Below are 10,014 nucleotides of genomic sequence, written 5' to 3'. Positions count from 1 at the left end.
CTTCGATTATTTGGCCTTGGTTTGTACACAAAAGAAAGAGATCTTCATGAAGCATTTTCTCGATAGGGACGTTTGAAGAGTGTCGATGTGTTCATGGTCATTGAACTGGGCGATCATGAGGAATTGTTTATTTTGAGAGAATTTTTCCTTGTTATATCGCTACAGATCAGGGTCAAGATGTCGTTCCTACAGCCCAAGATGCTATCATTTGAAACGGAATGGTTGCAGTTGGGGACCTGTTACCTTTTTCTCTCTTTTTTTTCTGTTTTTGTTTAATTCTGGATTTCTCCAAGCCTTTAATCCTTGCTACTCCTTTAAAAAGAACCCTTTAAGAAAGCTTTAGTTTATTTAGCATCCACTTTGTCAATTGGATTGCTGTCTTCCTCCCCTTTCATTGTACTCTTGAAGATGCAATTTCCATTTTAAGTAGTTAAACATCCTGTGTGAAAAAGGAACCCAAGTGGTTAGGCTTTGTAAACGATTTATCATTGTCTTTAAGAAAATTAACTCATAAGCAAATGAGGAAAGAAGTTTTTGGAAGCTTCTTCTGAATATTAGACATTGTATTTGGGATCTGCATTTACAACAGACTTTCCTTTTTTACCTTTCTTTTGGGTATGATAGTAACACAAAGAGGTTCAGGCATGTCAAGTTTCTCTGGGGTGGCATGAATACATAGCTGAGTGTAGGAAAATCTAAAGCTAATATAGAAGAAAACATTTGGTCATTCTTTTGAAGAACGGAAATTTTTGAACTCTAAAATTAAGTCTTTGTTTTTCAGAGATGAAAAGCTGTGGACTCCTTTATGACATGTATTTTAAATGCATCTGTTAAGCCTTACAAACTTATATAAAGTGTGACTTTTGTGTTAAACTTATTGAAGTTAAATATTCCCCTAATCAGTGAAGGACAACCCTTACTTATTCACTAGAGCAATTTGTATAATTTGCGGATAGAAATGTTCATATTCGGTCAACGGGTGAGTGATTACTGTATAGTATAAAGTCCTTAGAAGATGGGTGTGGGAGAAATAGTCCCCTTTCAAATAAAATTTATGTACTTATTTTGTTAAAAAAGAAATTAACAACGGAAAGATAATTTTTTAATCCCTTAATTTGAAAAGAAGTTCTGAAGAAATTCAACAAGGTGGATTTACATGAGATCAATATACAAAAGTCATTTTGCATCTTATACACAAACCATCAGAAAACATACTTTAAAAAACAACACCATTTACAATTGTAACCACCACTGCCAAAAATAAAACACACAAATAAAAAAATAAGTACCTGGGGAACCACCTGAAAAACACGTGCAAAGCCTATATATCGTAAATCACAAAGTGAGCCAGGGATGGCCTGGAGCGGGGGTGCAGGCTAGCAGAACCAGGCTCTAGGGGGCGCTTTCCTAGCTGGGGGCGCTGGCACAGACACACACTGGGGGGCACCGTCTCGGCGTGAGGCTGGTGCTTGTCCCAGGGCCCTCTCCCCAATGGATGCACTGGTGCGGTGCCCGCTCCTGCTGCTGCTGCTGCTTGCAAGTGAGACTTGTCATTTCTAGCCCCCTCCCTCCCCACTGTCCCCCCATCTGCACCCCAGCCTGCCTGCTCCCCAAAGGGAGGGACCTCAGGTGTCCTGAAAAGGCTCAGGCAGGGGTGGATAAGCAATTGCCTGGGGAGCAGACTCTCCCCACATCTAGCTTCCCCCCCCTTTGCTTTCTTACCTCACCCCAGGAAGGACGGGGTGGGGAGAGCTGAGGAAGTCTGGAAGGCAAGCGCAGGCAGCTCCTTGAAGAAACTGGAGGGGCCAGGGAAAGGAGGAGGGTGGAGACGACGGCGGGCAGGGGCCCGGAGTCGAGAAGGCAGATTTCTCTTTAAGAGGGACACCTCACGCATGCTGCATGCTGATGAAGTAGGGAGGTCTTCCTCCCCCCCCCCCACCCCCCAGTGTGCAGCTGTGCCACAGAGAAAGGAGGCAAGATCACCGGGGGCCGGGACGTACCTCCAGGCCGGTGGCCCTGGCAGGTCAGCCTGCAGTACAAAGGCCACCACATCTGCGGCGGCAGCATTCTCACCCCCAGCTGGGTGCTCACGGCCGCCCACTGCTTCCCCAAGTGAGTCTGCAGGGGCTGAGTGGGGTGGCGTGGGGTGGGGGCGGGGGCCTCGGGTGGGCAAATCCCCCAATCCTGGAGGCCCATCCCCAGGCAGAGCAGCATGATAAGTGATAAGCAGAGGACGCTGTCCTCAGCAGAAGCGGAGGCCAGGAAGGTCTTAGAATATTTTAAAGCAGAGGAACATCCTGTGACCTCTTCACAAGGACAGAAGTTCCTTTTTCTTGAGTGTTTTTTAAAAGCGATTGAATATAAAGTAATTCATACCAGCAGCCCGGTGTCCTGCATGGGGGTGCCAGCGCCTGAGCTGGGGGGAATCAGTGCATAATTGATCAGATTTGTTCCAGATTTTGTTCCGGGAGAGGGGGCGGCAACCAAGCCTAGAAGTGGGCTTCCCTCATTTCCAGGACAGCTCAGGTGGTCCTGGGCGAGCCCCTTCCCCTCCCTGCAGCTGCTTGCTTATCTCTGCAGCAGGCAGCTGCTGCTCCTGATCTATGAACGGGGTAAAGATTAGGGTAGGGCGGGCCATGGTGGCTCAGCGGCAGAGTTCTCACCTGCCATGTCGGAGACCGGGTTCCGGTGCCTGCCCGTGCAAAAAAAAAAAAAAGAAAATTACAGTAGATGGGGGTGTGAAAGGACATGGGTTACAAGTGGGGGGGGGCACCCTGGGAATGAGGGGAGGGGCTGTTTAACCTGAGCACCCCCACTCCCATCCCAGATAAAGTGGAGTTGGTTGGGGGGATGCCCAGGGCTGCGAACCACCAGGGGGGGCAGCCAGGTGGGACCCTCCAGGGTCGCCGGTCACAGGTGGAGAATAACGGGTGCCAGGTGCACCTGCGGATAAAGTGAGCCCGCCTGCTTCCCCACAGGTCCATCCAAGCCAAGAACGTGCGCGTCCTTATGGGATACACCAACCTCCAAAAGAGGCCCAGGAAGAGCCAGAAGATCGGAATAAAGCAGTTCATCCAGCACCCTGCGTACTCGCCCAGGCAGCTGGGCACGGGGGACATTGCCCTGGTGCAGCTGAGAAGGGCCGTGCAGTTCTCGTCCACCATCCGTCCCGTCAGCCTCCCGCCCCCGTCCTTCCAGTCGCAGCCGCTGGGGGAGTGCTGGGTCACAGGCTGGGGCCAGGTGCATTATAAAGGTGAGGGCGAGGAACCGGACGTGGCCCCTCCCCCGCCCCGCTGCAGCCACGCCCCTGCAGTCCAGCAGGCACCCTGTTTTCCAGGTGGGGAGAGTGAGACTCGCAGGTGGGGGCTGAGAAGGGGTAGGACAAGCTGCCCACTGCTCCATCCCAGAGCGAGGCCCATGCCGGACAGAGTGTGCCCCCGTGGTCGCCTGCTGCCAGGCGTTTCCTCTAGAGCCCCGGCCAGCTGCCCAGCCTGGGAAGGGTTTGCCAGTTCAAGTTTCAAGGCCCCACTCCAGACTGGCCGGGCGTTTGGTGCTCTGGGAGTCTGGGCGCCTAGCACCTCTGGTTTGAAGTTTCCTCAGTGGGGTGAGGGCCTCAGAAGCCTTGGCCAGGGAAGGGACGAGACCGTGGGAGTCCGAGCTCACCCCCACCAGGCACTGCCCCCACCTGTGGACACCCTGCGGTCTGTGGATACAGGATTACCCAGTGCCGGATGCCAACGAGGCCTTGAAGGTCTTTCTTAGAAGCTCCAGGCTGTATTGATAAGCCCAGTTACTTGGGGGTGGGCAGGGTGGAAGGTGGAGCCATGAACCTGGCTGAGCAGGGGGCAGTGGGCAGGGGCAGGTACAGACTTTTGAATCGGCTAATGGAGACAAGGTGAGCCAGAGGGAGAGAGGAGCTCTCTAGGGCAATTGTCCAGCTCTGGCATGAGCAAGAGGCCGTGACTAGGGTAAAGGAAGTAGACTAGCAGGGTGGGGACCCGGGCAAGGACTGGTGCTTGGGACCTGGGGAGCTGCCATTTGCAAGGTCAGGCTTGCAGCCGGGGCAGCTGGTTCTCTGGCCCTAGAGCGGAGTGGTAGAGCCTGGGTGGAGGTGCCTGCTGGCTCCACCCACCTCTGGCCATGCGCTCTGCACACTGTTGTACTCTGTCAGTGTGGGTGAGACGCTGCGAGGCTCCCTCAGCCCCGAATCTTGCAATTCAGGAGAGGGGATGTTCTGAGATGGCCCTCCCCAAGTCTTGAAAGCTGCCTATCCCCCTCCCCAAGAACCCCTCTTCCCAGACAAGACCCAGCCAGCTGGGACCTCAAACCCGACCTGAGGCACAACCTGTGGCATCACATGCCCCACAGCGGCCTAGCACCCCTGCACCCGAAATGCCTCTGTGCAGGACCCCTCACCTCCCAGTGAAGGAGATGGAGGCTAGAGAGGATGCCATGCCTGGGGCTGGGTTGGTGTTGGTCAAGTCACTCATCACACAGAGAAGCAAATCAGACAGACTGGAGAGGGGCCTCCCTGGGCTTTTCCTGGGCCTCCCCTGGGTACCCTCTGAGCCTCCCCTTGGCCTCCCTTGGGCCTTCCCTGGGCCCCCTCCCCTCCCAGCACCTTGCCTCAGGCACTCCTGCCCTTGCAGCCCGCCACAGACAGGCTCCTGGGCTGGAATGCTTGACATTATTTGTATCACTTAGTTCTGAGCAGCCCCTCAGTCTGCACCTGCTATGTCTTGGGGTAGGTTCCCACGCCTCCCTCGTTCTCTCTCCGGGTCGTGGTATTTCCTAATCCAGAGGCTGCACAGGTGGTCCCTGCAGAGAAAGGCGCCCAGTGGCCACAGCGTTGTCTCTCAGCCCATGTCTCCTGGGGTGAGAGGAGATGTGCAGGCCAGGGGCGAGGGGAGGGAGGGGGTGTGACAGGCTGCCCCAGGGGGGAGCCAGGAGGTCACCCCACAGCCAGCCCAGCGCCAGCCCCTCTCTGCGCAGATGAGCCTGTGAAGACCCTCCAGGAGGCCCAGGTGTTCATCGTCAACAACACCTACTGCCAGCTGTACCTGGGCCAGACCCTCCCCTTCCACAGGGAGACCTTGTGTGCAGCCAACTGGAAGGACAAAGCTGTGGTCTGCCTGGTGAGCGTGGCCCTGCCCCCCACAGCCCCTACCGCCACCCCCACCCCGGCCCGTCACAGTCCCCATAGCCTGCCTGGTGAGGGTGCCCCCCCATCTCCCCTCATAGCCCTCAGACCCCTCCCCAATCAGACCCCTCAGAACCACCTCGGGACTTCCTTGGGCTCAGAGCAGATGGCTCCAGGAAGACTAGTGGGAGGGGAGGGAGGGGGAGGGAGGGGCAGTAGGGGCCCAGAGAGCCCACACACCCTCCCAAGAAGCCCCATCCAGCCCCTTGGTTGAGCTGCCAGCCTCCAGACCTCCCTTGAGATAAATAGCCAGAGCTCCCTGGAAGGGGAAGGTGCCTGGAAGGCTCTATGCTGGAAAGTGAACCAGAGACCCTGGGCCCGCCAGCTGAGGCCGTCCCCCACCTCCACCGAGCTCCCCAAGGGATAGGAGGGGCAGCCCCATGCACAGAGGGCATCTCTGGGGGGGCAGGGCCTGTCACATCGAGCAGGTGGCAAGCCCTCTTTCCTCTGCGTTAGGCATGAAATGTGGGTACTGGGAGCCTTGAGGGCAGAGGGGCCCGGGGCCCAAATAGGCGCAGCCCCGCCCAGTCCCCCAACAGACTCCTCTTCTTCCCAGGGTGACTCCGGGGGCCCCCTGGTTTGCGAGGTGAACGGCACATGGCTGCAGCTCGGGGTGGTGAGCCGCGGATGGGTATGCCTGCCCAGTGCGGCCCCCAACATCTACACCCGCCTCTCCCACTTCTCCCACTGGATCGCCGAGAACATCGCGGCCACCCAGGACGCCGAGGCCGCCCCCTCGCCCCTGGCTCTGCTGCTGCCGCCTCTGCTGCTGCTGCTCACCCTGTGAAGCTCCCACCCCACGCTTGCCTGGCTTCTCCGCCCCTCCTCCCCTCAGCCCTCCCCAGGCTCTCCTCCCCACTCTTCCACCCGAGGCCAGTGGAGGGCTGAGGGGTGCCAGCCCAGGAGAGGAGACAGGAGGTCCTGGAGCTGTGCTGGTGCCCACAAAGCTAGCTGAGAATTTAAATACATGTGCATAAACAGATGTGTGCCAGCAGCAGGCTTCGCTCATACGGCACACGCAAAGGGTCTGTGAGCCAGGGAAGGTCCCCTGTTCCCAGAGACCCTAGAGACAGGATTCCTTCTCCTCGTGGGGGCGAAACCCGAGGCTCCAAGAACCACGGAGCAGGGAGGTGAGGTCGAAGTGCAGACCCTGGAGTCTTTCCCTTCTCCACCTCCATGCTGTCCACGGACTGGGGGCCATACCTGCTCCACACTGTGCCCGCCTCCTGCATACTGTTGGTGCCCAATAAGTGCTGTGACACGCAACGGGCCCACTATGACATCAGAAGAACCAGAGCCGAGCACGTGCAGGGCAAAGACCCACGGGATCAGCAGGGCCCCCACCCCCCCACCCCGCCACAGTGTGGCCTCACCTCCACTTCCTCACCTTCACCCCTCACCCCACTCCTTCCCCTCCCACACCCCTTCACCTCCACCTGCTCCCACACCTCTACAACCCTCCCCACTCCCACGCATCCCAGACCCCCACTCACGTGTTTCACACCCCCACACCCCCACGCATCCCCCACCGTGGCCTCACACGCCCACCCCCACCTGCCCCTGCCCACTCTCGCCCGCCCGGATCCATTCCCCCCCTCACCCTCTGCTCTCACACATCCCCACCCCTTGCCCTCACCCACGCTCCCCTCCCCTCCCCCCACCCACTCTCTCACTCCTATGGGACCGTCCGTGCCTCAGTTGTCCCCAGAGAATTTCAAGAGAGAATTCCCAAAGGCAATGTTAAGTTCCCTTGGAAAAGGGCCTTGCATCCCCGGCCCCAGCAAGTCCCTTCGTTGCAGCCAACTTCTGTTCTGCAGGTCCCAAGGTCTCATCCACCACTCACGCCTGGGAAAAGCGGGCAGCGCTGGGGAAGGGTGTAAACTATGCTTCGAGAGAACAGAAGCCCCAAGCCCAGGGAGAAGGCCCTGAGATGCTCTCAGACGGGAAGGGCAGGGAGGCAGAGGCCCCCTGGCAGGCCTGAAGGACTCGGGGCCGTGACCCCCTATGCCCCCAGCTTCAGTCCACCACCCTGATGCCTGCCACTCGGCAAGCCTCCTTCCTCCTTCTGCCCCCTCCACCTCAGAGGAAGAAGAAACTGTGGCCCAAGTGGGGAGGGCATCGTGCAGAGCCTTAGGGAGGTGAGGACACCATCAGGTCTCCCCGCCCCACCCACTCAGTTCTCAGCGCTGGGGACCCTCTCAAGCTCCCTCGTTCCGCACTCCAGCTGGACCTCCCATTCTTCCCTGCAGCTCAGACCTGGGAGCGGGCGGGGGGCGAGTTCTGCGGAGCCTTGATGGGACCCCCCCATTAATCACAAAACCGGCCTCCTCCCCGTGCTGCCTTCCCCCACGCCACACACCCAGGCTCCCAGTTTCAACTCTCCACTGCGGCTTAATGAGCAAAGCAGACCCACCCGGTAAGGAACGATGCTTGGGGCCGTGGCCAGGACAGAACCCCAGGAGGAGATCACATTTTGTTCTCTCCCGAGCCAGGCCATTCATCTTCAGAGGCGGCCGGGAGAGTGCTCGGCCGGATGAGTCAGCAGGGGCGGCCGCCCCCGGCCAGGACCGCAGAGGCCGAGATAAGGTCGGGACTGGGAACAGGAAGGCGGGAGCGTGTCCTCGGGAAGTGTCCAGCATGGCCCCAGGCAGCCGGTGGTGGCACGTGGTGGCCCTAGAGCCCCGCCTGAGGACGCGCCCTGACCTTCTGCAGGCCACCCCAGGGAGGCCACACTGCCAAGGGCGCGGCTGGACGCCGGCAGGAGGCGACAGGAAAAACGGCCTGCGTGGAGGGTCGCTGTGGGGACAGGCCTGGGTGCTGAGCCCCAGGACCGCAGCCAACTACCCCTGTCCTTTTTCAGGAGGGAAACTGAGGCCCCTGACAGGGAACGACTGACCCGGCCGAGGCTCAGACAGTAGGTTTGTAACCTGGCCAGGGGACATGGGTGGGACACGCCCCCGCCCCCGCCTCCCATCCAGGTCCGCCCACCCCCTTCTCACTCCACCCCAGAACCCAGAAGGGGCGAAAATACATCTATACAGACGTACTTTTTTTTTTAAGCAGCCCATATATCTTTGTGGAATTGAAGTGTTAATTCCCAGTTATCTCCTCCCTTCCCTGCGTCCCCCCCCTCTTCCCAGTCTCCTCTCTCCCTGGTATGCTCTCCCAAGAAATCTGTGACCTCCAGCCCCTCTTGGGGAAACAGGAGAGGAGGAATGCCCAACCCCCACCCCACCTCACTCCCCCACCCCCACCGCGCATCCCTTCCCTTGTCCTGCAAGCATCGGTTTAGCTCCCGCTCTGGAGCAGAATGGCTGGTGGGGGAGGTCACGGGAGCGAGCAGGCGTGCCCCTGCGCCGAGGCTCTCGGCGCAGGGCAGGGAGGAGGTACAGGGGCTCAGTGGGGTCTCAGGGACCAGAGCATCCTGCCCCCATGCTGACTTATTCAGGGACGGGCCCGACCCCCTGGGTGATTTCTGCAGCGCCCCCCTGGGACTCCTCTGCCCTCCCCACTCCCAACCCCTCTCTACACCGGGAGCTGGCCAAGCGTCTCAGCTCTTAAGTGGGGCTCTTGGTTCTTTACGAGCCTCCCACCCCATAAAAGAGGTCACCACTGCGTGCTGTCCAGAACCGCTGGAGACGGCTGGCCACAGCTTCACAGGCACCCCAGGGGCAGGGATGGGAAAGGGGGACCCCGCTTCTGCCCTTAGAGGAGAGGTGGGGCAGGGTGGGGCTGGGGCTGCTTCCCAACAAACCCAGGGCTGGGGGTGGGGGGCCCAGCCTAGGACCCAGAGGACATCCCCCCTCCCCCGGGCATCTTGTTACATGATCCCAGCCAGGCTGGACACCTCCGGGCAGCACGCACACCCTCTGGCTGACCTCCCGGAACCCCCGAGCCCCCTTTCTGCCAGGCCCAGACCCGGGTGAGGGGCCTTCCCAGAGCGGGGACGGAGGCCCAGGCTTCCCCCCAGAAATGCAGCTCAAGTGGGCCCCTGCCCACATCCAGGGGGATCAGGCGGGGCTTGACAAAAGTGCCTTCTGATTAATAAAAGTTTGATGGGAATTTCGTCTGTTGACTCGGATCCTAAACATTTTCCAGGAACATCTGGTGGCGGTCGGGCCGCCTGTTTATGTTCACAATGAGAACATTTTTTCCGACGCCGCCCGCAGCAATTGTCTCCCGCTGAAGGGTTGGGGACGTGCTCCCTGGGCCTGGGTGGGGACTCCGGGTTGCCCCCCACTCCCCTGCCTATTGGGTACCCCCCCCTTTACGAAGCAGACACTGTTACTTACATGAACCCAGCCTCCGGTCTGGAGAAGGAGCCAGAAGCTGGTCCCAGGCACGGCTCTCATCCCCCAGGCTCACTCCGGGTGGGGGGCCGGGGGTGCATCCCAGCCCCCTGGGGTAGTGGTGGGGGCTTCAGGCCTAGACCCCCCTGTGCCCATCTGCCTCCCTCCCTCTCAGAGATTCCGAAACCACCCCCCACCCCCCGCCCCGGGTGAGAAGTAGATCCCAAATTCTACCAAGCCCACAAGTGCCCAGTTCTCGGGGTGGAGGTGGGGGTGTACCAGCAGGGGTGGGGCAAGGTGACAGGGAGGGGAGCGTGCTGCCGGCCGCTGCCTATCCACCTGCTTCTCCATGGGTGGGGTCTAGGTCATGCCCCCCTTGGACCCTCACCCACTGTGACCTGGGTTCAGCCTCCCCCCCCCCCCCCCCGAGCCTGGGGCCTCAGGGGTCACACTGGGGAACCTGGGAGCGGAGGGCATGCTGTGGGTGTCAGGCCCAGACTGAAAAGATGACTGCCCAACCAAGGG

At 59.2% G+C, this 10,014-nt stretch overlaps 1 protein-coding gene and 1 long non-coding RNA gene across 3 annotated transcripts; one reads left to right on the top strand and one right to left on the bottom strand.

Moving 5' to 3' along the window:
* The first annotated feature begins 1,446 nt into the window (after positions 1 to 1,446).
* Positions 1,447 to 6,005, top strand: PRSS38 (serine protease 38). The gene is made up of 5 exons (XM_077137951.1): positions 1,447 to 1,540; positions 1,947 to 2,112; positions 2,979 to 3,253; positions 4,993 to 5,135; positions 5,757 to 6,005. The coding sequence occupies exons 1-5, from the start codon at positions 1,492 to 1,494 to the stop codon at positions 5,985 to 5,987; spliced, it is 864 nt and encodes a 287-aa protein (XP_076994066.1). The 5' UTR covers positions 1,447 to 1,491; the 3' UTR covers positions 5,988 to 6,005.
* Positions 2,661 to 6,448, bottom strand: LOC143664265 (uncharacterized). Of its 2 annotated transcripts, none has more exons than XR_013166398.1 (3): positions 6,404 to 6,448; positions 4,730 to 4,818; positions 2,661 to 2,692 (listed from the first exon to the last, which is right to left on the bottom strand). It is a non-coding gene; the product is annotated as an uncharacterized LOC143664265 (long non-coding RNA). The 2 variants fall into 2 exon arrangements; XR_013166399.1 differs by lacking the exon at positions 4,730 to 4,818 and adding an exon at positions 3,025 to 3,326 and having other exon boundaries at positions 2,664 to 2,692.
* Positions 6,449 to 10,014: the final 3,566 nt, after the last annotated feature.

The sequence above is a fragment of the Tamandua tetradactyla genome, chromosome 20 (genome assembly GCF_023851605.1).
Source record: "Tamandua tetradactyla isolate mTamTet1 chromosome 20, mTamTet1.pri, whole genome shotgun sequence".
In the NCBI taxonomy this organism is placed as follows: domain Eukaryota; kingdom Metazoa; phylum Chordata; class Mammalia; order Pilosa; family Myrmecophagidae; genus Tamandua; species Tamandua tetradactyla.
The sequence above is the reverse complement of the archived record's forward strand: the minus strand, read 5'-3'. Positions and strand labels throughout refer to the sequence as shown.